The sequence below is a fragment of the Lepidochelys kempii genome, chromosome 1, assembly GCF_965140265.1.
Source record: "Lepidochelys kempii isolate rLepKem1 chromosome 1, rLepKem1.hap2, whole genome shotgun sequence".
NCBI classification, from domain to species: domain Eukaryota; kingdom Metazoa; phylum Chordata; order Testudines; family Cheloniidae; genus Lepidochelys; species Lepidochelys kempii.
In genome coordinates, this window is record NC_133256.1 from 144,933,822 (window position 1) to 144,960,689 (window position 26,868).

The 26,868-nt window shown below is 38.2% G+C and overlaps 1 protein-coding gene across 4 annotated transcripts in view; it reads left to right on the forward strand.

Moving 5' to 3' along the window:
- The window catches only part of IL1RAPL1 (interleukin 1 receptor accessory protein like 1), a 1,117,545-nt gene that overhangs the window by 92,881 nt on the left and 997,796 nt on the right, over positions 1-26,868 (forward strand). For all 4 annotated transcript variants that reach the window (XM_073328264.1, XM_073328235.1, XM_073328255.1 and 1 more), the window contains one exon: positions 24,378-24,483. In XM_073328264.1, coding sequence (XP_073184365.1) covers positions 24,402-24,483 — 82 coding nt within the window. In that variant the 5' untranslated portion in view covers positions 24,378-24,401. The remainder of the gene's footprint in view (positions 1-24,377; positions 24,484-26,868) is intronic.

The following is a 26,868-nucleotide window of genomic DNA, read 5'->3' on the forward strand; positions in this document are numbered from 1 at the left end:
AAAAATATGATTTCCCAAACCTCTGTGACCAGCAGCATTGCTTAAGCAATCTTTGCATGCTGTTTATCACTGCCAAACAACACTACAGCACCAAAATATTACTATTACCATTTAACCTGTTACGATGCAGTTTTGTGCTCTATTGAGCTGAGCTCTGTGCAGCCATAGCAAGTTTTATAGGTTTTTAAAACTAATGTGAGAGATTTTAATTCTTTTTTTCTTTCTTTCACTGTTTCTTTGTCTCTTTTAAAGATGGAAGAGGTCTGTGTTAATGACAACTTAAATTGTTGGGGGGAACAGTCCTCTTCTCATAAGCATGGAAAAGTCTTTAGGAACAAAAAAAAAAAAAAAGAAAAGAAAAGAAAAGTTTGACATGCTTACCAGAAAGACATTTGTTCAAGTTCTTTCAGCTTTGGTATTGATCCTTGCAATCTCAGAGGTGAAAGAGAGATACCATTTACAAGAATGGTAGCAGTACAGAAGAGTGGGTTTAATAAGGTAATGAAAAATTTGCTTTATAAAATCAAAGTTTGTGAATCCATTGCTCTTAAACAATTGAAAATATTAAACTTTCAAAGCAACCTGCAGTATGCCTCAGGGAAATGAGTTTGGGAATCCATAGTCCTCAACCTTTTTTTCTAACTAGGACCCCAAATTTGCCAGCTCCTTCTTGCTATTCACATCCCACAATCTGTTACACACAGCAGTGTTAGGGTTGGGGTTCTAGCAAGAACCTAGGGCTGGTTGAGGATGAATGGGCATAGAAGGGGTGCCATTCTGCTTGTTGGGTGACAGGGTGATTGTGTACAAAGTGTGATAGTTAAAAAAATGAGTGAAGGTGCTAGTTGTGAGGGATGGGTGCCCAGACAGAGTGGTGGTAATGATTGGAAGGAGCTGATATAGGTGCAGGTGCTACTGTGGGGACGAATTTCTCTGTTTGCTGTGCTCATCCCTATTGAAACTGGCTCCTTGCGAAGGTGCTGCTTCAAGATGTAGTTTCAGACAGCTCCCACCATCTTCTAATGATCATTCTCCTGGAATGAAGTGTGGTGCAGTCGGGTAGGGATAAGACTGTGGCAGGAGGCTGAGCAGGGTGTGGGCATGGACAGACCGGCAAAAGAAGGAAGAGGGAGGGATGTTTTTTTCCTTGACATTACTCCCACTGGGATTTGTGGCTTATTTTTTGTTTAATTGTAGCACAACCTGTGGGATATGAACCACTTCTGATTTGTGCCCCCAGGGTTGAGAAACATTGAAGTATTTGGTGCCCCAAATGTAAGAGAATAGAACAGAGCAGAATTCTAAGAGTGTGATTTTTGTAGAACAAGTTTCAGCTAGAAGAGGCCATTCAAATATGTAACCCTTAACATGTCAGTTATTGGAAGAGGGCAGCCCTGAAATATAGCCTTCCTTCCTTATGCATATTAGAAGTCTTCTTTGCATATGCCCTTACGCTTTCATGTGATACAAGGTACATCAAAGTCTTGGAGTAAGGGAGAGTCAAGGGTAGCCAAAATATTTGAATATGTGTTCATTACTGTTCCTCCAGCAGTTAATAGCTGGAATGCAGGTTGAAAAATGTTCACCTGCTTATGATTCAGATGTATTAACATGTAATGAGTGGTATGGACCTTTTGGGACATGATCCTAGTGTCTCAATTGCTGTCCCTCTATTTCCTTGCCAAAGCAAGACAATGTGCAATTAACAGGAGGGGTTGGACCAAGCAGGAACCAGCCCAGCTGCTCAAGGAGAAAAGGCTGCACACAATTAACACAGCATTATATAAGAAAGTCATTGTGGTAGTAAGGACAGCTGTTGTTCTGAAGAGGATAATTCCCAATGCACAAATAGAGTCTAGCAGGAACATATGTACAGATTATTTCTTTGGATTGTGGATTTTGTTTCTAAACAGCCAAGAGCTGATAACTTTTAGATGAAGCTAATACTCAATTGGCTGTCTGGGAAAAATAATCAGCAGGTAATTTCCCCCAACACCCCTCCGCCCTGTTAAAAAAAAAAAAGACTTTTTGGACTTGGCTGTCTCACATCACATTTGTACCTTCCTCCTGTCTTTGGGATGAGATACACAGAGAAATAAACCAGTAACACTTTCTGGTTAAATTCCCACAAAACTGAAAGTGGAGAGGATGAACATATTGTGGGAATTCACTTTATTATTTACCAGTACAATGATAGCACCCAAAGGCATTAGTCAGGAGCAGAGTCCACTGTTCTTGGTGCTGTATGGTCCCTAATTGAAGATTTTAGAATCTGAAAATGATGAGGAAAGGGTATCTAAAGTGTAAGTAAAACCGTGAGGATACTCATGGACATGCAACTTTAAAAAAAAAAGTAGAGATCCCTATATTTTTAAGATAGGGCAGTGGTAGTATGATAGAGAATTGCAGGATGGTGAATAAATAGGACATGAGAATGATAGGGGGAGCAGGAGTTTAAGGGTGAGGGAAAGAATGTGGAGGGATTATGTGTGAAAGGGTGGTGGGGGAAGAGGTAGCAACAAACAAAGGACCAAGTAGCTGATAGAAAATAACGTCCAGAGTTCAAATGGTAAAAAAAAAAAACCAGTTGTCTGGTAATCAAGGGCTCTGGAGGTGTCTTGTCCCGCTGCTGCTGACTGTTGCTGGAGAAGTCTCCTACTCCTGTCGGATTGGTTCTATCATCAGGTCATTTTGCTCTGTTTCTCTGGGCCCACTTCTGTGTGGTTGTTAGTTTGGGGTTTTTTAAAGCTGAAATACTTAGGGGAATTATTGTCTCCTTTGCCAAAGAAGAGAATGAACAAAACAAGGTTGCTTTAGAAACTGTATTATTTGAAACGAGCAGCTATTGTTAGTGCTGCCATGGAAATTACACCTTGAAAAGGCCAAAATTCCCCCAGCATATTGTATTTTTTTCGTAAGCCTGTGCAAGAAATGTTGGATTTTCACTATTGAAACTGATCTCCCTTGCTCATTTTGTTAGATTGGCTTCTCAGTTCACACATCCTTCTGCTATGCCCTCAAAAATGTACAGCAAGTGTAATGTTGGACAATTTTTGCTTTAGCTGATTGTTCCTTATTTTTTTGAACACAAGAAGAAATGAGCTATTATTGCCAAGTAGTGTGCACAGCCTGTAGACAAATAATGCCTTTACACTGCAAAACCTTTAATGATTGCTGACTACTCAGAGGACTCAGTTGTTTGAGCTAGCACTTCTTTACAAAAATCACCCCAAGTATTCAAACAGTCTGAGACTAGCAATCAGTTAAAGACACAGTGGTTAGCGCTCTTTGATAAAGTGGGTCATCTGTATGCTACTGAGTATTTTGGCTCTGACGTTTTGGGATCTGTTTTCCTGGGCACACCGGAAGAAAGACAAGGCACAAGGGATATAGTTTAACTAAGCTACAGCTTTATTGATCTAGCTCATCTGGGAACTATCCAACAGTAACTTGTATAGAGCAGATCAGCCTTCATTCCCTAATCTAATCCAACTGGTGGAGGACTGCTGTCTACCCTGCACCCCACCAGAGCTGATCCCAGCCCATTTCTGGGACTCCACCTGATACAAGGCCTAAGGGGCTGGGGAAAGAGGATTTTGAGTCTGAACCCCATTCCCCAGCTTCTTTTGGATGCTTTCCACAAAGTCTACTTACAACTCCAGTTTACCAGAGCAATAATTGAAGATACAGAGAAGAACAAGGTACATAGGTTTATCAATTCTTTTAATGAGACTGAAGGGCTAACATGGTTTTCTTTCAATCACGTCTGGGGTAACAGGAAAATTAATGCAAGAATTAAAATGCACCCATGTTCATAATCATGAAATCAATTGAACATTTCTTTCATTTTCCTTGACTAAGTAATTTTTCCCTCTTCCTGCTTATTCAGACCATTCTAAGGTATGCTAAAACAAACAAACAAACAAAAATACCAAGTGCTGATCTATTTGTTTAAACTGGGGGCATTTTTCTTAAAGCTCCATCAGAACTCGTCTGCTCTGACTTACCATAGGTATGAAGATGCCTTTCCATCTGGGGACCATTACTTCTTTGTAATAAAAAATATGCCTTACACAAATTTCATAACATCAGATGAAAAGTGCAGAGCACAATCCGGCAGATAATAGAGCACAACCTGCAGGAAATGATGCACTATAATGGAGATTCCCTGCAGGACTCTGTAAATCCCTCCCTTTGTTCCCTAGTAGGTCTTTCAATCCCTAATCTCCTTTTTCTTTGCAGATTTACTGTGTTTCCAAAAAGTAAACAAGATTTGGAAACACTATTCTTTGTTTTGGGGATGTTAATCAATACACATTTCTGTAATTTTAAAAGTGAAATTCATTAGCCTTTCATTAAAACTCCCTTGGCTTCTTTGGACAATTTACTGCCTCTTCCTCTCCACTCCCTGCTAATGTATTCAAAGTTCATTAGATTAATATTAACACCAAAATCCTGTCTACTACAGTGCTTCCTAAAAATATAGATGCAATCACAGACAAAGCAGCTAGCTCCCCTTCACCTTTGCATGAATTATTGATTTGATCATAACATTGGGGATTCCAATAGGCCAAGGTCACAGAACAGTTGTTCAAGAACTTGCCATTTACCATCAACATATGTAACAAAGTGATACCCAAAGACTATCGCCTCTGTCTGCTTATAAAGGCTCCTCATTAGTGTTTCTCTTTATCACTTGGACTCTGTTAATTCTATATTTTCCATTTTTTCCTTAAAGAGGAGTTGATACCATTTAACTATTTATTATTATTATTATTATTTATTTATTATTAAATATATATATTCTTCTGCATAGCTCCTAAGAGCTATTGAGTTCCCCTCCCCCACATCTGAAGTCCCCTCCCCCAGCCTTAAGGGGAGGAGCTACAGAGCCTGGGAACTCAAGTTGGGGGGACAACTAATGACAAACAGGATCAGTAGTGAGGGTCACAGGGTCATAAAGAGGGAACATGAGGGGAACACTGAACCGTGGCCCCTGGACAGCGCCTACTGCTCCTCAAAGGTGTCTAGGGAGCCAGCAGATGCAGCCCAGAGAAACTTTGCCTGGACATGTGATCGAAGGAAGGAATGGAAGTAGGCCTCTCAGTCCCAGAGCACCTTCCCTTCCAGCATCCTCCTCCTAGTGCAATGGACGGCCACCTTGGCTAGTGTCAACAGGAGGCTGACAAGGAGGCCCCACGAAGTCACGAGACAACAGTTAGAGTGTGCATAAATCAGGAAGTGCAGGGAAAATTACAGCCAAAATCTGACGAGAAGGTTCTGGAAGAGCCAGAAAAGGTGCTGTAACCTGGAGCACTCCAGATAGACATGCACCAGCATAGTTGCACAAGCATGCACATAGTTGTGAATTGGGTTCATTACAGTTGTTAAACCTACATGTTGAAATTTACACATCACATAAATATATGTTAAACAAGTAATTGGCTATTTATCACCATAAATAAAATATCTTATTGAATACAATGTAAATGTGATTTCTATCTGAATAATTTAATTGAAAGTATGACAAAGAAATTTTACTTTCTGAGAAGCACTTTGAGTTTCACTCTGATTTGCAATATTGCATGTAGGTATGCATATGTGAAAAATAACTTCTGCCATTGTTTTCATGCAGAGCTAACCAGGTAAGTTAAGGAAGTCTCGCTCACCACGTCAACTGGGAGAACTACAGATCTGGGCCAAAATATGACCATTTAGCTCAACAAATAAACGCCCTCATTCAGCACATGCTTAACTGCTTTCCGTAATAAGGACCAAACATATTTTTCTCATATGGGAAATTTTCAATTTACAATTTTCAATAAGCATCTTGTCACAATAAATGTGACAAAACCTTTGCAATTTGTGGACAATCCTCCATACTTTTCAGTAGCCATGGCCTCCAAAATATGCTCAGTGTCTATACAGAGTGGCAGTGTAATATCCTTCCAAGCAATACTGTTTTGGCTGTATCTAACAATTTCATGTTTGTGTACTATATAGCCAGTTCATTGCCACCTGACCACAGGACAGTCATGGTCTTCCAAAACTGACACGTATTACACACTATGACTATTCATGTTGTGGGGATACTTAGATGTGGCAGTATGTTTAAAAAATGAGGAAGTGACAATTAGGAACAAAATCACAGAATTGACAGATGAACAAATTCCATTGTTTAGGATTATTCTCCATAATCTGTTCTCTAGTGCCTTGTCTCGTCAGCTATATAATGTACTTTTTTATACTAAGGAACTTTTTTCAACATATCATACGGACTGTTATGTTATGTTATGAATGAAGAGCATTATGAAGTGCTGTGTTCTGATTTGGTTAACATGAAGGCAGGTCTGGCAGTGCTAATATTTGCTTTATTAATAATCTGAAAGATTAGAGTCCAAATACATTGAGAGTATAAGTGTGGACAGCTGTTAAATTTTCCATTGAATCCTATGCCAATATGAATGTGGCCAGAGATTTTTAATGCAGTTATTGATGACCAAATACCCAAGAAGCTTCAAGCCTGGTCACAATGTAAAATCCATTAGAAGTAAATATTTTTCCTCTCCAGGTATACTTCAGTGGTAAAATTACTTGTCTGATGGATTCAGGTTTTAAAATATTGCCTAGTTTTATGAAATTGTACTTTCCGAGAAGATTTCATATTTGGTGTGGTCAATTTTAGTTATTTTTTTTAACGACAGAAGAGATGAAGAATGTAGAGCACCTCAGAGGATGGAGAACCCTAGCATTTTCTCCTTTGAAAGCAGCAGACAAAGTGTATTCACACAGTTCCTATGCTCATTTTTATTGAATATTTATTCTGAAAATTGAAGTTCAACGTACCAATTGATTGATACCAGACAGTATCTAAAACTTCAGTAGTATCTAATGGCTAGTACATAACAGGCCTTAGGTGCTCACCAAGCAGACCGAATATTTATTTCATTAGAGCTGAGCTAATATTCTGCATTCACTGAAAGGGCTACTTACTTCAGGAGTCTCTTCTTATACTTATCTTTTAATTTACACAGTCCATTTGCACATACTTGCTTACAATGCATGCACATTAAACATAAAAATAATATATTTCTGTCCTAAACCCACAAAGACATATGAAGTCTGAGCTCTTACAGCTCCTTTTACTCACCCCCACTGCACTGAATGATTGCAGCCATTAGAGCATGTCATGGTACAGTACGTAAGATTGTTTGGGGACTAGAAGATCATGTTATTTGTGCAGCAGTGGGCAAAACTGGTTTGAATTGTGTCCATAAGAGGTTTAAATCAAAATTGCCTTGTTTTTTGGGGTGTAAATAATCTTAGAGGACATGAGTTTTTCCAAGGGCCCAAACCTAACCATCAATATTGCGGGCACAATTACTTGTACATGATTTGTAGGTATAGTCTAGTAGTTAGACATCTGTATGGATTCAGTTGTGACCAAAACTAATTGCATGTGTAATTTTGACTTCCATGGGAGTTAATTGTGTCTTGCAGTTGGAGTATGCATGTATGTGTGTGCATGTACATATGTGTAATCTCCTGCGCATTACAGAATCACAGAATATCAGGGTTGGAAGGGACCTCAGGAGGTCATCTAGTCCAACCCCCTGCTGTCATTTAGCCAATCCCCAATTTTTGCCCCACATCCCTAAATGGCCCCCTCAAGGATTGAACTCACAATCCTGGGTTTAGCAGGCCAATGCTCAAACCACTGAGCTATCCCTCCCCCCCTCTCATTATGGCAATAAGAATTGATATTGTCTTATGGAATGCACTGTTTAGTTTCTCTTTTATGTACATTCAGCATGATGTGAATTCCCCTTTACAAGAGAATAGGAATTGTTTAATTAAAAAATCTGCTTACACAGCCTCTTAAACATGCACTACAGTTACTTTACAAAATCATAACTTGAAAGAAAATAAATGAATTCATATAAACAGATAAATTGACAGTTTTTTTAAATGTGTGGGTTTGATGTTCATTTTTAAAACTTGTACTTTTATAATTCCTCCAACACATAAAGGGTACAAAGAAGCAGATGACCAGATAACTCAAAGGATTGGTAGGAATATGGAACTTTTAAATTCTAGGTTACTGGTTCAAATTTGGTCCACATTGGTAATGACTGAGGGTAAAATTCTCATCTTATTAACTTCAATGAAGTGAAGTTTAAATCTGAAAGTTTGGTGTGGAATGTACATTGACTTGATTGAGTATCATTATACTTAGTGGTGAAGAGGCATTACTAATTGGGGCTTCTGTTTGTAGTGTGTATGTGGGTTTTTTATTATTTTTATTTTTATTATTGATACCCTTCTTTACAGATTCGGAAAGAATGGGCACAAAAATTTGACCACAAGGAATTCTCTCTTTTGGTAAAAGTAGGCCTGGGTGAGATTAGTGTGCAGAGTTTTGCTGAGAAGGTCAAAGGTACAAAATAAATGCATTTTTATACAAAGGATGAGGAAGTAAAGGAATGTATTCTGTGGTCATCAGGCCCATATACATGTGTGTATATATAGAATATATTATGGCTATTTAGTGTCTTGCACCTAGCAGGCAATCGCCAAAGAACTTATTTTTCAAAGTCAAAGCTAGTTTCACAGTTATTTCTCCACACAATTTCAAAAACTTGAGAGGGTAATTATTAGACATTGTAAATCACTGATGCTTGAATCATTTACAAATTTATTAAATGATGACAATCCTTGTATATAAATTGTTTTTCTGTGAACTATAACACGGAAACTCTTGCCTCTGAATGGTAAGGTTGGCTTGTCCTTCCTTTACATAATCCTGTTCAGGTCCTTAAATTCTGTTACGGCTCTTATGTACATGGTGAGCTCAGCTCATGGACACTGACTTCTTAATCAGGCAGTAGTTATGTCTATAATAGTGTAAATTTCAAACGCCTGGTTGGCTTTCTGCCAGATGAATATATTCAAAAGTCATTGTCTTACTAACAATCAGCTAGCATGCTATTAGACACATTCTGTCGTGTCAAAGTTTGCTAGATATTATGAACCTCCTGAAGATTCAAATTAATTGTTGTGACCACATCAACTTCCTGCTTTAAATTCCCCTGTTTTCAGTGTAAAGATTTCATTTCTCCAGGTTATGAAAATAGAAAATAAAGAATTGTCCCATCATTAGAGTCTAACAGTTGCAGGAATTTTGGAACAAGCAAGCATGAAAGCTTAGTTCAGCAAGGTTACTTTAAAGAAACAGCTTTGCAACATGTATTCTATGTTCTGTCAGCATTACATGTAAGTGTACTATTTTTCCAGAGCTGTTTTTAGTTACTGTGTTAAAATAAATCAAATAATAATGCATAAGGACTGTTCAAAATAAAGTAAAATAGAACCCACATATTCCTGAAAAACACAATTTTACACATTGTTGCTTTATGTAGGCTCAGCAAGCAAATGGTTCTAAAGGAAAGTGAAGGAGCTTGGGGAAGGAAAATACGTCAGTGCTGACTTTCAATGCCTTAATTCAACAACACGCTAAGCATGTGCTTAAAGTTAAGCATGTTCTTAGTCTCATTTAAAGTTAATAGGATGTAAGTATGTGTTTAAAATTAAGTACATGCTTTTGTGTGTAGCTACAGTGGTACAGTTGGGTAAATGTTTCCTTAATGAAGAAAAAATTCAGACAGAGGTCCAGATTTTAAAAATACAGCTTTTTAAAACTGAGCCACTTACTTGCCTAAATATGTATCCCAGGGCCAAGATGTAGGCATCCAATTCTGAAAATGTTAGTCAGGTTATATTTACTCTGGCCACACCTAGGAAAAAAATGTGTCTCATTTCCTCAGTCGATTTATACAGAATAAATCCATACAAAATCAGGAAAAAAAAAGTCTGTTATCTAATAGGTAATCAGCTCACACTAAATCAACATAATTTAAATTCTAAGTATTGGGGTAGCTGTGTTAGTCTGTATCCACAAAAACAACGAGGAGTCCGGTGGCACCTTAAAGACTAATAGATTTATTTGGGCATAATAAAGACTCCTTGTTGTTTTTATTTAAATTCCAGTTCCTAACAGCCATACTCTACTATCCAGTATCTCTGGGATAATTTTTACTGCAGTCACATTATCAACCTGATCACTGACGTGCTGCCAGTTTTGTAAACAAGGGTCAAAACAAAAATACTCCCTCAGCCCTTTATACTTCAGTGGGTCATAGGCCAACACTAAATGTTGTAAATCCCACTTGGAATCCGGAAGTGTAGAATAATTATCAAGGTATCTGTCAAAGTCAAGGCAATAGAGTAAATGGGGAAACTGAAAGTGGAATTAATAGTACAATGAGTTCTGGGAATACAAAAACTATTTGACTAGGAGCTAACTGAACTTTGAGAATTTTAGAAATAATGCCATACAATTTAGTGTCCTCAATCTCAGTACTACCTCATAAACCAAGAATCCTTAAATGTGCTCTCTCGCAAAGCTCTCCATAACGTCCGATTGCTTGGTGAAATTCAGTATTTTGAATGTGTGTGTGTGTGTATGTGTGTGTTCTTATTTTCACAAACTACTTTAGTATCATCCTATACCAAAAACCAAGGAACTCTCCTTATATTAATATTCCTGCGTAAGAGAGGCTATAGATTCATAGTAATAGCCCATGATAAACTGTCACTATTTTAAAAGTCTATGATAAAGCAAAATGGGGGGGCGAGGGGTGAGAGAAAAGGAAATCTGAGTGTTGTTTAGGAGATTGACTCAGTAATACCACAGGCTATAAAGACTGAATACAAATAAATTGAGAGGTTGTGAGAAAATGTTTCTGGGCAATTGCTAATTTAGCTTGATTTAGACCTCTTGGTGGCAGGCCAGACTGAATAGAGAACCCCCACCCAAGTCATAATATGTTAGGATATATGTAAACTACCAGACTAGCATTCCCAGAAGTAAGGGAATCTAGAAGTCTGCACCACAGGACTGTGAGGAACTTTAGCAGTGTTAAAGCCCCTGGGGCAAAACAGAACGTAAGTCTCTTTGCCAAATTGCTTGAACTTCTGCTTAATCACCAAAGAGTTGAGACTTTCCTTAGTGCTTGGCACAATTGTCCAGGACAAGGATTTGTGTGTACTTGTGGATATGGTGTATGTAGACATACAGGCAGGACAATTCTCTGCTTGGGTGTATATATCATTCTCCACAGTTGTATTCCAGTTCAGTTTCTTTCAGTTGTGTTGGCGCTGCAGAGCTAACAGGAATAAGAATAAATACTAAGAACTGTAAAGCTTTTTTTTTTGCCACAGATTAGAATCTGCTTCTGCACAGGAAGCAGATCTGTTGAAAGACCCATTTTTATAGTCCTTTTTCAAAGCAGAACTGTATTCCCAGTGTCTGGGAATGGCCACCCGGTACTTTGAGTCCAAGTGTGAAGGGGAAGGTGTTGCTGTGTGAAGGTTTTGCTACCTACCTCATCCAAGCAAATAAATAGATGTTGTGTGAAGATGGATGAAGAGAGGGGGCAGTCTTGGTTCCACGTGCTCAATGCACCTTCTCGCGAATCAGAAGGCTGGAGAAATGTGCCATTGGTAAAGGCCAAAAGCAATTTAATATCCACCTAGAGCAAGGAAAGAGTTAAGCTTCAGCTCTTGAGGAGGTGCGGCTACTTGCCACTCCTCACACAGGGCAGACTGTAAAATTACAATCTAATCCTACATTTTCTTGAGAGAAGAAATGGAGGCTTGTTAGAGACTTATTTATTTATTTATTTATTACACATATGGCTCTTCATGGCATTTATAACTATTATTCCACTGAGTGAGCAAACTCTGCAGTATGGGCCGGGTGAGTACCTTGAGCTGACAAGTTAGCTTAAGGAAGACAAAGAATTATCACAACAGTTTTAAAGTTGTTACAAGAAAGAAATAACTATTAAGTGAGGTCATTGAGTGTGAAGTGCAAGACAAAATAGGGACCCGTTTCATTACTTTAGCTATGAAAGGGGAAGGAAAGGCATTAGATGCAGGAATGAACTAGAGTCTAAATACATTCAAGTGTCAATAGAAGTATCAGTCATAAAAACTGGGAAACAAGTAATTTAACCTACATGGCACAAAGAAGACATTGGACATGATGTTATGTGGACTGAATACTCTAGAAACTAATTTCTTCTTGTTGTTACTGTCATGTTTAGAAGCCCCAGTCATGGATCAGGACACCACTCTGTTAGGTGCTGTACAAACAGATGGTCCCTTTCCTGAAGAGTTTACAATTTAAATAGAAAACAAGAGCCAACAGATAGATAGATACAGGGGAGTACAAAGAAACAATGAAACAGTACTAGTCAGCCTGGGAGGCTGTGGTCTCTGCATACAAGCAGCGTAACTGTTGTCAAGTTTTTTATGGGCATCACAGCAAAGGAGTATAAGGAAGGATTTGAAGGAAAACAATGAAGTGGTTTTGTGGCTGTTTATGGGAGTTCCTCCCAAGTGTGAGGGGCAGCTTGGGAAAAGGCACAAAGTTGATTATTTAAAATTTAGTAAGAGGGTGATGGAGGCTGTCATTGTGGGCCGATCAGAGGCAGGAAGCCTATTTCTCTATAGTGAATGAGAGATGCTAGGTAGGGTGGGAATAGGCCATGAAGTCCCTTGAAAGTAAAGATCAGTAGCTGTCAAGGTTCCTCCCCCACTCTGAACTCTAGGGTACAGATGTGGGGACCTGCATGAAAAACCTCCTAAGCTTATCTTTACCAGCTTAGGTCAAAACTTCCCCAAGGTACAAAATATTACACCCGTGATCCTTGGACTGGCCGCTACCACCACCAAACTAATACTGGTTACTGGGGAAGAGCTGTTTGGACGCGTCCTTCCCCCCAAAATACTTCCCAAAACCTTGCACCCCACTTCCTGGACAAGGTTTGGTAAAAAGCCTCACCAATTTGCCTAGGTGACTACAGACCCAGACCCTTGGATCTTAAGAACAATGAACAATCCTCCCAACACTTGCACCCCCCCTTTCCTTGGGAAATGTTGGATAAAAAGCCTCACCAATTTGCATAGGTGACCACAGACCCAAACCCTTGGATCTGAGAACAATGAAAAAGCATTCAGTGTTTTACAAGAAGACTTTTAATAAAAAATAGAAGTAAATAGAAATAAAGAAATCCCCCCTGTAAAATCAGGATGGTAGATATCTTACAGGGTAATTAGATTCAAAAACATAGAGAACCCCTCTAGGCAAAACCTTAAGTTACAAAAAAGATACACAGACAGAAATAGTTATTCTATTCAGCACAATTCTTTTCTCAGCCATTTAAAGAAATCATAATCTAACACATACCTAGCTAGATTACTTACTAAAAGTTCTAAGGCTCCATTCCTGGTCTATCCCTGGCAGAAACCAGCATACAGACAGACACAGACCCTTTGTTTCTCTCCCTCCTCCCAGCTTTTGAAAGTATCTTGTCTCCTCATTGGTCATTTTGGTCAGGTGCCAGTGAGGTTACCTTTAGCTTCTTAACCCTTTACAGGTGAGAGGAGCTTTCCCCTGGCTCTTCCCTTTATATTTATGACAGTAGCTTATATTTGAGTGATATGGTCAAAATGATGGGCAAAGCAAATGGTCTCTGCAGCAGCAATCTGAAGAGATATCAGTGGGATAAGATTTAGCAAGGTCAGAGAGAAGGGTGTGGCAGTAAACAAGACACCATAGCTCATGAATTAATAATTTTATTTTGGTCAAGAATTAATCTATAATTTTATCTTTGAACATCCCAATACCACTGTGGGAAAGAAGGAAGGAGACTCATTTGAAAATAAAAGATGTGATTTTGTTAAAGCATATTTCATACCTAAGATGGGGATCCATTTACACAGAGTAGTTAACCCGTGGCCTTTTCTGCAGCTGCACTCCTGGTGCATAGATACACATAATTGTCTTCCCAGCACAAATCTATTCCAGTTTTTGTTTCCGAGGTAGTGAGCCAAAAGGTAGTTTACTCTGTGGGAGGAAGAGAGAGACAGGGGAAAAATGAAGACTGGCAATCTCTATTCAGCTAACCCTCAGACTGAATTTGACTGTAGTTATCTTGTCTCTTGCCCTGGGTCCTCTACAGGATCAAGTCACTCCTGGGAAATCTCATTGTTCCCAAAAGGAGTTCAGCTCACTTTGTGGGATCTTTTCAGAATCCCATTATATCTCACTTATCTCTAGTCTCTGGAGGCACTCCCCTGGTTGCTTCAGCCCTCCAGGGCCTCTTGACTGTAGCAAGCTTGTACTGTCAGTGTGTCCCGAACAAAATGGAGGGGGAGGCAGGGGCAGGTAAGGTTAGCCAATGGCTAAGACTGAGCTCCCCTTGCAACCTTTCACTAGCAGTCCCTGGCAACCTATTTGCCCCCTTATCCCTCATGCCCCGTCCCCTTTGTTTTAAGCTCCACTTTTGCAGGTGGAACATGTTCTGCAGGGTCACCTAATTGGCATTGTCTGTGTGCAGGAATGCTCATTAGCCTTCTACCAGCAGGAAGGGTGCATGTCCCATCACACACAGGGACAACACACAGAGAATACGCAAGGATCAGACAGAGTATCATCTTGTTGATAACATATTTCAGAACTCTCTCTCTTTAGTCCAATCCAAAATGGAAACTTCATGATTTTATGCTTTTTAAAAACACAAACCAAATCTGAAACATTGAACCCTAGCTAATCTACCCAGGGTTATTCTGTTATAATTACTACTAGCAATATGGCAGCTGAATTCTGAATAGAAACTGGATAAACTTCAGATAGATGGTATGTTTTAATAAATTAATTTAATTAATTAATTAATGTCCAGATCTGGCTACATTGACTCTAAAATATAGCAGAGTTTCCCCTAACACTTACAATAGTTAATTTAAATAATTTGTTTCCTGCTTATTGATATTTTCTTGGTAGTTCAGTGCCACAGTGGGCTGATGAGAAATGGGAGCATTCTACTCATGTTGGGAACTGCATGGAGCATGGGCAAGGACATACTGTCAGTTTTGCTGAGGATGCTCACGCTGGTAAATCGTTTTTGTAAAGTCACAGTTTTGTGAGGAGCTCAGATGCCACAAAAATGGGAGTTGTGTAGCCTTCATGAAGAGATAAAATAGGTGTCCTTTCACTATAATACCACTATTATAGGAACACACACAGTTTTCTAAGGAAGGGCTTGAGGCCACGTTGATACGGTCTCGTACTTTCAGTTTGAGATTTTATTGCAACAATTCTTTATCTTTGTGGGGTGGAAGTACGGTTTCAAATTTTCCCTTTTAATCCATTATTAAGCAGTATCACCAATGCATTTATTTTCCTGCCAGGCATTTTACTGGGTGTGCAGATGCTACTGCAAACTGTAGACTAGAGCTTGGGTTTCTGCAACATTCAGTTTGTAGTTCAAATTAATATTTCTTTGTTGGTAAGAGGTGCGGACATTAATAGAGACATGAGCAATCTTATATTTACATTAAAGCTACCAACTTTCTTAGATTGAACTCAAGTCCCCTATATTCCAGGAAGGAGCCCTAGCCCCTGCACTAAGGCTTGTCCCAGAATATCCCTATCTCTTCTGTTGAAGCTGTTCCACTTTGTAAAAAATAATTAAATAATCATTGTCTCAGAGACTTGAATTTAGGGAGTGCTCTAACCACCAGACTATTGAGTCACTCTTAATCTGATCCAAGGACTACTGAATTATGTATACCCAGTGGAACAACTTCAACAGGAGTGAGTGAGAACAAGCCACACCAGAATAGCCCATAATTCTCCACATCAGGCAAAGGGGAGGGAGAATTGAACCTGGGTCTCCCCCATCCCAGATGAGTGCCCTGATCACTCAGCTAAAAATAATAAGGTAACCACTATTACTGCCTAATCCAAAATGTTTTTGGAAAAAACTTGTAAAATTTGCAAAGTGTTGGGTCAACTGAAATTACGTTTTTATACAAATAAACTATTAATCCAATAATGCCCATAGTCAGTCTATAGTCCATCAACTTCCAGCACCTCACCTGTCCTCTTGCTTTCCTAAGAAGTAGTGGCTCTGTGAAGCCTGCTACCACCTTGTACAACTGAATTCATAATTGAGGGTGGCTGTGCAAGATGAGAGTGGAGAGTCTGCCATGTAGCTTTCACACCTGGCTGTAACTTTCCCTTACTAATCCATCACTAAACTGGCAATCAAATGCTAATTCGTGGCAATGAGAGAGAACATTTAACTTTCAATGTTTGTGTGGTAGGGAAATGGTGCTGAGAGGATTCTCAAGCATATGCTGTCTGGTGTTCCAGTTATTTCGAACAGCCGATTTTTTCACAAGTTTATGCTGTCTCCTGCTGGGGAATAATGTTTTCTGCCTTTAATAGAATGGTCAAGTGTCCAAAAGTATCCAAAACCCTTGTCTTCTATTAATACATTTAAAGTACATTAAATAGAGTAGGCAGGGATCCATTCATCAAGGTAAGCAGTGTGGAAAACATTGCATGTGAGCATAACAAACATCCTTAACTTCACATATGATGCTGACATCATCATCTGATGAATCAATCAAAGATTGAGAGGTGCTGAGTCAGGCATCAAACTGTTTTGTGATTCCCTGAGTAGGCTGTCTGTATTGTGTAATCCATTTAAATAGCCATATAAATTATAAAGCTCTACTTATATCCTAATTTATTTTCGGAATAGAAGATTTGTCATTTTTTTATGAGCAAATGATTTGCTCAATGTGTGAGAGAGATGCCATCTGTACAGTGCCTAGCACTAGGGTCTCTGACCCTCTCCTGAGGATTCAGGGTGCTACTGTAATGCAAGTAATGGTTATTAGGATCCCTCTTCTCTGAAAAAGGATATTGCAAATCTTTAAGATGATGAATGAAAAAGTGTAAATTATCAAGAGAGAACATCCAAGAAAGAAGGCAGTAATGTGGGTCAGTCTAGCCACAAATGTGATGATGCAATTGAGTGGAAACCCCCCACAAAAGTCACCAAATCAACTCTGCTAGATTCCTATTTGCAGACTGAGCAGCCAAATTGGTTGTCTGTTTCTACTTGGAGCATTGTCACAACATCACACCACTCTTGTGCTTTACTAGTAAGTTCCTTTTTATTGCTCTGTAAATTTCACTACTTTCTTACACTTAGAAGTGCTGCTGAACATGGAAGGATAAGAATGACTTGCAAAAAAATCCAAAGATTTAAGAATCCAAAACTTTGTACAGTAGAACCTTAGAGTTATGAACACCAGAGTTACAAACTGATCAGTTAACCATGTACCTCATTTGGAACCAGAAGTACACAGTCAGGCAGCAGCAGAACCAGTAGTGTGTGAAACGTAAACTACTAAAAAAAATAAATAAAAGGAAAGCAGTATTTTTCTTCTGCATAGTAAAGCTTCAAAGCTGTATTAAGTCAATGTTCAGTTGTTAACGTTTGGAAGAACAGCCATACAGTTTTGTTCAGCGTTGTGAACAACCTCCATTCCCAAGGTGTTTGTAACTCTGAGGTTCTACTGCATTGCCTTCTATTGCACTTGATTCTGGCTTCTCATGATTGCTTCATTCAGTTTGGCCTCTCAGGCTTTTTACTTTTGGAATGCTTGAAAAGGTTACTATCATAGTCCTTGCTCTTTGCAACAGATGTGTTTTTCTCTGACATTTTTAATGCTGTCAGTGATCTCCATCTGTTTCAGAACGCTAATGTAGTAGATCATGAACATGAATTGACACCTGTTTTTGAGATCACAATAATTCTAATTTGTTGTTAATAGCATGTTAAGAAGGGTCATACTGCCTGGAAATAATTATTGTATAGTTTTCTGGGGAAATCAAAGGTACTAATTTAATAGTGCCCAGATGTGTTGCAAAGTGACTCTTGCAACACTTCCACAAGGACTGATGGTGTGCTGCTTAGGGACTTCCAAAGAGCTGCTACATCAAAACTTCATGTTGCGGAAGCAGTATTGCTAAAGGACTTTTTATTTAAGTCTTCTGGATGTGCTGTTCCTCTTGCAAATCCATTATTCTGCAGTAACTGTTCTAGAGCAAGTTTGGTTGTGCAATCGACAAACCATCAGTACTGAACCGAAAAGTATAGTTGCTTTCTAGAGTATTTCTCTGCCAGCAGGGGGAAAATGACAATCCTGAGATTTTCCAGTTGTGGCTGACCCATTATCAGATTGGGTTCCTTTGCCATTTGAAAACACATTGACATTAAATAAATTGTTAGTTTAAAAAACAAACAAACAATAGAGTCCGACTTTAAGGCGCTGACCCAAAGCCCACTAGGTCAAAGGAAAGACTTCAGTGAGCTTTGGCTAAGGCTTAAGAGAATGCAACTAACATTGGGACTGAGGAACTGTCTTTCCTTGGTACAGGACTCCTCTCACTATCTTTCATGTATTCCATTCAATAGAACTGTTCAAAATATGGCTTTCCCCATGGAAAATTTCAATGAAAACAAAACAAAAACCCATTTTAATCTAAGTTTTCCATAGAAAAAATATTTTAGGCAGAAATTTGACTATATTCATATTTTGGCCAGAAACTAAAAACAGGTGTTTGACAAATTTTAAAATCTGCCATAGAAAAGATACTTTAAAAAATGTTTGGTCTAGAGCTCCCTTTTCTTTAGAAAAATAGGTATGATTAAAAGATTTTGATCAGTCCTAATATTCAGCCTCATTTCCATTCCATTCCCACAATCAAGTCACCTTTATTATCAGTGGTTGAAAATTATGAGTTTTGGAGACAATCCTTAGAACTGAGAGATCTCCCAAGCCTGAGGTTAGGGCCTCCAAATAATCCTGGTTCTGAGTTTACCCGTGTTTTTTCATAGTCACTGATTGAATTCACTCTAATAGTTTATAAGTTAAGAAATCTATGTCTGCATTACTATATTGGGAGAAACATTGCTTAATTTCACAATTTCCGTTGGCATTTCTGGCCTTCCTGCTCGAGGAAGCCATCCTTCTCAGAAGTGTTGTCATTTGAGACACTAGCAGCAAGAGAGTCCTGTTGGAGAGACTGGAAATCATTTTTAAACTGCTTTTGTAACAAACAGGGGTGAAAAACAGCTTTTATTTTCAGAACTTGAACATGATGTTCTTTTCATGATTGTTAATGCATTTGGGGGTTATACTAGATGACCTTTGTGATGCCTTCTAACACTGTGGTTCTATGATTATATGCAAATAGTCACAAAGTGGGATGCCTCCAGTACTAGGCTCAGAGATGCCATAGTGTGACTGCATTTAAAGGATACATATAATAGTTTATTCATGGTAACAAGGGCTTCTTGCCTTGTGAACTCTGAGGCAGTTAGCCTGCTAAAACTTGTGTTTTCCATTAAAACCCTAAAATAACAAATTAACAAGGAGTTCCACACCATAACTAAACTGAGACCTTTTGAAGGCTTTCATGAAAAAATGATCAGAGACTCTCCCCAGACTAGACAATAGCCTGGTGCCTAGAGTACTCCTCAGGTTCAAGTCCCCTATCCAGACCAGGCAGAGCAGAACTGTGAAGCTGAATCTCTCACATCCCAGGTGAGTGTCCTAACCACTGGGCAATAGGTTATTCTGAGTAAGGTATCTTTCTGGCTGTTTCTCTCTCTGGTGTTGACCAGAAATTCCATTCTCAACATGAAAAATTGGTGCAAGATGAACCGAATCCAAAAATTGTGAAAAATTTCAGCAGATTGACAAAATCTATTTCAGGTTGAATGGAATATGTTGCTCAACCCAAAACAAAATGCTTGACCTTTTAAAATAATTAAATTCACAAAACAGTTGTGGCTGTAGAGCTAATGGCTATGTGTTTACCTAGGCTGTGGAAGATCCCAGGTTTAATTCCCTCCCCCCTTACTTGGAGAAGTGATTTGAACTTGTGTGTTCTACATTGCAGGCGAATGCCCTAACCATTAGGCTATGGGACATGCTAGTGCAGGTGTCAAGGTTCCTTTCCCACTCTGAACTCTAGGGTACAGATGTGGGGACCTGCATGAAACCCCCCAAAGCTTATTTTTACCAGCTTAGCTTAAAACTTCCCCAAGGTACAAACTATTTTATCTTTTGCCTTGGACTTTTTTTGCTGCCACCACCAAGCGTCTAACAAATATATAATCGGGAAAGAGCCCACTTGGAAACGTCTTTCCCCCCAGAATCCTCCCCCAACCCTACACCCCCTTTCCTGGGGAAGGCTTGATAAAAATCCTCACCAATTTGCATAGGTGAACACAGACCCAAACCCTTGGATCTTAAGAACAATTAAGAAAGCAATCAGGTTCTTAAAAGAAGAATTTTAATAGAAGAAAAAGTAAAAGAATCTCCTCTGTAAAATCAGGATGGTAAATACCTTACAGGGTATTCAGATTCAAAACATAGAGAATCCCTCTAGGCAAAACCTTAAGTTACAATAAGACACAAAAACAGGAATATACATTCCATTCAGCACAGCTTATTTTATCAGCCATTTAAACAAAACAGAATCTAATGCAAATCTAGCTAGATTACTTACTAAGTTCTAAGACTCCATTCCTTTCTGTTCCCGGCAAAAGCATAACACAGACAGAGAGAACATTTGTTTCTCTCCCTCCCGCCCTCCAGCTTTGAAAGTATCTTGTCTCCTCATTGGTCATTTTGGTCAGGTGCCAGCGAGGTTATCCTAGCTTCTTAACCCTTTACAGGTGAAAAGGTTTTTCCTCTGGCCAGGAGGGATTTTAAAGGTGTTTACCCTTCCCTTTATATTTATGACAGCAGGTTATTCTCAAGATCGCCTGTTGGAGCTGTTCCACTCTGTAAAAATAGTTTAACTCCATGTTCCAATTACTATTTAACTTAGATCTCCCACATCCTAGGTGAATGTCTTAACCACCAGGTTATAGAATCATTCTTACTCCCTTTCTTTGGCTTACTGACTATTGTCATCCATAGCTGCAATTCATAGTCCTTTTGTATCTAAGTCTTAAAAAAATGCTTTTTTGGCCAAAACTATATAGTGAGTTCATGTCAAATTCACAAATAGTAGTGGATGACCCAAAACTACCTTTTTCAGCCAATAAAATATTCTTCCAAAAAAAATTTCCCATCTCTAGTCAAAATTGATACATTTCCACAGAACCCTTCAATTTTGACAAATTGGTAATTTTCAATGAAACACTGAGAAATTCCCAAACAGCAACAAGGTAAAGAGAAAATACACCATATGTGCAATATATACAAGGCACTAACGTAACTTTTGGAATTTCCTGATTTTTGAAGTGGTTATTCTTAAATATTAACATTCCATTAATGCTAGTTATTTCCACTTTTCTTAAAAGAGAGAGAGAGAGAGAGAGAGAGAGAGTTAAAAGAAGAATCTGGTGGTCATACAGCTTACAAATTCCGCTGACTCTTCCAATGAGTTATTTTTCCTTCCTCTGAAGCTATTCACCTTGCACCTTTTTGGCATGGAAGTTCTTTGAACCACCACCAAGTATGCACGTGTTCATATATAGTCACCTGTGGACTTAGCAGAATGTACTACTGCACATGCTCAAGCAAGCTGTTTTTGAATGACCAGCTTTTTATTAAATCAAAGCCTTTTCCACCCAGAGCAAGCAAAGGCCTTGTCGTCAATGGTGGACATGTGCATGCCAAATTTCTAGTTTCAGAGTTTGGTTATGTATGCTCTACTCTCTTCTGAAAATATGTGGTGAATTATTTTAAAGATAAATGTATACTTTTGCAGCCGCTGCCATATTCAAAAGCAGCCGACAATATTTTGGTCAAACTTTTCAGGCAGATGCTTTGTATGGGAAATTTCACAAGGTGATGCTTTTGACAGAGATCAGTGTGTGGAAAACAAGTCTTGTAACTGAAATTGTGTTGCAGGTTTAATTATACTGGTGATGCTACCAAGCATCTACTATAAAACTTGCTAGGACCTGGGTCACAGCTGTCTTTTGAGGGTTAACAAATATTTCAGATAAGCTTAGAAATATTCAAATGAAAGATTTTGAATGATTGTGAAATTTTATTATTTGTTCACTTCAAAACATTAATAGGCCAAAGTTAGAAGAGGAATTTGATCCACTGAGTCCCTCACACATTCATGTTGTTATATTTACCAATGTCTTCTTAGATACAAACTTTAAAATTATTGCATGAATCTGTTATGAATATATATATATATTTATTTACACTTTCTTTTACATAAGAAATGTTCTCTTCAGCCATATGGCCATAAGAAAAATGTACTTGGATCTGTGTTCACAGCCAGAATTTATTTGGTGATCTTGCAGTACATAGTAAAATCCTGTAGTTCTTTGGACAGCATTTATTAGGCTCACACAGAGCGAGGAGCTGACTCTTGCTGGTACCCTGGAGGCTGAAGATATCAGCTTCAGGATTTCCTGCAGCATCAGTTAGTGCAGTGACTGAGAAATGGAATTTTGGTTTCAGAAATGTTTGACTCAGGCCTGCTGTGCAATGTGGCACAGTGCTTTCAATGTATGTGTTCTGGTTCACCCCTGGGTAATTAGCCTTCATTTATACCTTTTAAAAAATTCTAAATACCAAAAATCATGTGTTAGAAAACTAAAACTGTGGCTGAGAGTTAGCATTAGGCTGAATGTTTTTCACAGAAATCCAGACAGCTTTATCATTTAGTTCTTCACTCGGCTAGTTAATTTGACATCTTTTTTCTCATTTTTATACCTTCTCTTTCTAAGTTGTTGGTGACTTCTGCTGATTAATGATAGATGGCCTTCCCCCACCTGAGAATGCAAATCCAGTAGAGTTGGTTCTGAGCAAGTGAATGAATTAATATGTGACATAATTATATAATAAATATATAAGCATTACGTTTCTGAGATGGCACAAAAAATGACTGTCAAGCCACATTTTCCTGCTTTCTCATCTCTAATAAAATCATAATCATAGCTGTTGCAAGTTTGATGCTCTTAGTTCCCAAATGTCTTGAAAAGTAAAACTGTACTACACAAGAATTGACAGTGACATTTTCAGTGAGGTTCTGCAGTCTTTATCTAAGAAATTCTGCCTTTCTATATGCTATGCTACATCTACCCCATTTCTTATCTGTTTTTCCCACCTGTTTTAAGACAATAATGACATTTAGGCTAACATTTTCAAAAGCACCCAAGTGAATGACTTAGGAGCCCAAATCCCATTTTCAAAAGAGACTTAGGCATTTAGGGACCTAAGTCTCACTGAAAGTCAGTGCCATTCAGTATAACTTCTGAAAGTGGGCTTCTAAAACATTTAGGCACTTTTGAAAACATTACTCTTTAGGTTCAATACAAAATCCTATTGATTTCAACAGGAACAAGGATGGGGCCTTCCTTTATATCATTAAAGTGCCCCTCCCCAGTGCCAATCTTTCCCCTGAACTGACAAGCTGTGTATTGTGCTCCTCATGGCATGTATACAGATAGGTGGTGTTGAGTAGGGGTGAGATTTGGTCTTCATCCTATTGTTAAAAAATAGTGGAGGTGGTTCTAAGATCTGTTGGATCCATATTGGTACCCTCTATCTCAGTGCTAATGCCTGCCCTTGTGAGGGTCAACCCACTGAGGGCACCCACATTTACTCCATGAGAAGGTGAGTGCCCAAAATGATGGTAACCATTGAATTCCACACTGGTTTACAAGGAGTTTGACCTGAAAAGTTTGACCAAAATACTGTTGGCTGCTTTTGAATATGGCAGGGCCTGCAAAAATATACATTTATCTTTTAAAATAAAATGAACAGTGCACTGGGTCTCCCAATCCCATCTGTCCTTCATGAAAATATTGCTCACTCCCCAGAGCATGTTCTGTGGGGTCCAGAAATAATGGGAGTACAAACCCATACGCATTCCATACAGGTGAGGAATGAACCATTAGCTAGAAAACCCCTGTAATGTGGATCTCTAGGAGATGAATAGTGACTACATTGAAGGTAAACCCTGCAATCCTTTGCACTCCTGACTCCTATTGAAAGTAGTGGCATTATACAAGTATGCACATAGCTAACTATTACCCAGCATGTAATTTGGTCAGAAGGTTTTAATAGGTACATTGATCCATGTAGTGCATTTTCAGCTATGGAGAAAATTACAAATCTTTCCCCTTACAGTGGTATTGAGGCTCCAGAGCTAAACCTAAAAAAAAGAAAAAGAAAAAAGAAATAATCTTCCTGGTATTACAGTGCTCTATGGTGACTTCAGATCTGTTTTTTTAAATTGTCTTTGGTGCTAGCCCAGCATGTTAGCACGAGTTGAACGGAGGTGACTCTTCTACAAATTCTTTTTTATGATTTAATTACTAAAAATGTATTTCAGCAAAAACATAAAAATGAAGCTTTTTAATATTCTTACAGGATATTTTTTATTTTTATTTTTGGTGCTTTAGGGAGCAGTCTTTAAGAGCTGGAAGATGAAAGCTCCTATTCCACACTTGATTCTCTTGTATGCTACTCTTACTCAGAGCTTGAAGGTTGTGACCAAAAGGGGCTCAGGTAAGTAGATTTTCTCCCTTTTTCCATTAGGTTTGGTGTTGTGGTTACAAATTTGTATGTAAAGCATGTTTGTGACTTGGAAAATATACAGTAAGAAGTTGTTTTATTCCTTTCTGGACACAGTGGTTAATAGGGTTTCAAAGTCAGCAACAAAATGGAATAACTCTGCAACTTCTATAGATATCTATGGACAGCTTTCTGCTACATTCCTTTGACTGAAAAAATGCAGCAGGCTATCGATTAATTGAAGTCATATAGAAAATCGGATGACTTATTTTCTAAAAGGAGAGGGGTTTTTTGTATTTGTTTTAGTTGTTCTCAATTGAAGAGAATCTAATCTGTCCTTTCGGGGCCAGGGCAGTGTTTTATTTGGGTGGATTTTTTTGGAATAGCATTATTGCAATTGTAAAATTAGCTTGTATTTGTGGCTGTATTGTTTAGTAATTGTAGACCTTCTAGAATAGAATTTTTAGATATGCTGTTCAGGTGACTTTGGCTTACGTCATGCAATTCTGTAAATCAAGGAATAGAGTCAAGTACATTAAATTCAATACAACTAGAAATAATAAACGATGTGACATGACTTAGTAGAGGCCCACTCAATTGTGAATGAATAGATTAATACACAAAGCAAATACTGACAATTTTTGCCTCCACCTGGATTGCTGAAGACTTATACGCTTTTCATATGACTTTTAAAGATGAGTTGAGTCAAGGCATTAGCAAGCTATTTGCATATTGATGTGTGATAAGAATAAAGGAGATTCAGTACTAGTCGTGACAGTTGATTTTGGCTGTCATCCTTGGTAAGGGCTTGAATTTTTTCTTCTTAATCTTTGTCTTGAAGTCATAAAATTATACAATGAAAACTTTACAAGACACTAATTTATACAAACTCCTGCAACAAAGAACTCACAAATATATCAACTGAAATTCAGATTTTTTTTATTAGACTACTTCAATTATTAGACTATTTTTGTTAGTCTTGGAGTTTTTGCTTACGTAGTTTTCACTATATTATTTAACCTCTTGGACACTAAACCTGTATTCCTTGTGTACCTCATCCTCTGTCTATTGAAGTCTATTTGAAGCAAAGGGATGCAGAATTGGTCTCTAGATCATCACATATTTTTGATAAATAATTAATGTCAGAAAATATATTAAAATGATCAAGTTGTAAATTGATATCTTTTTGTAGTGATCTACCCTGAAGCTGATAAAATACCAAAAAAATTCAAATAGTCACAAGTGTGTGGCTGTGTGGTCAGTGCACAGATTACAATAAGTAGCAGTGCTTCAATGTTAAGGTGTTCGAAAGCCAGGACATTCTAAAATTTAAAGTTGCCCCCCAAAGGTGATTTCATTGATTTGAATGTCCTTTGTGATGTGCAAAACTGCCATAAATTATACTACTTTCCATCCTATTGAAAGGAAACCAGAAAATAGAAAATACTAAATGTGTGCAAAATGGCTCTGCTAATTTTGTTTTACAAATATATATCCTGATCCTGCAACATCAAAATTTTGGAGTTTTGGCGTAATCTATTACAGAGATAGGCGTCACTTAGGAGATTCTGAATGTAGGGTTTCTACTATTAGAGCCCACGTCCGTTAAATTGGAGTTGTACTTTTTTCAAAATCATCATAAGCATGTTCCATTATTTTAGTCACAAAAATAACTTTTACAGTGACATTAAGGAACCAAAAGAAATGGCCAACAATGATGTGTACATCTGTGTTCTGTCAAAATCTTACACAAATGGTGTCTTTGGTTTTTATCCTCTCACTTTTGTGTCTATTTTTTCCTGTTATCTTCAATGCAAGAAAAAAATGGAACTGTGTTGAATTTTCAGTTATGAAAACCATTAGTGCCTTCTGTTTAGCCAAACCAAGAAACAATGTCCATAGTTCTTCAATGAAATATGATGCTCTGAACTCACCCACACCATACTGATGTGATAAAGAAAACTGTACCTGATTTAGACAAAAAACTGAAATTACATTGGTAGCCCTGGAGAAGAAAGAGGAAATAGAGAAATCAGAGCTAAAGGCCAAATGTAAGTTATCCTTATCTATTGATTTGATTTAGGATTGGGAATCAGGAGACCTGTCCAGGCTCTGACATTGATTTCCTGTGTAACCATAAGCAAAACTTCCTTAGTTTTCACCTGCTGAAGACCAATATCTACCTCAGATGTGGTGTGAGGCTTCAAAAATTGCTTGTGAAGCAATTTCAGTTCCTCATATGAAAGATACTATGTAACCAGAAGATAATATTGGGTTGATCCTGAAATTTTAATTCAGTGTTCAATCAGTCTTTACCAAGGCAACATTTCATTGACTTCAATGAGAATTTTGAGTAAACACTGAAGACTGGATTCTGAT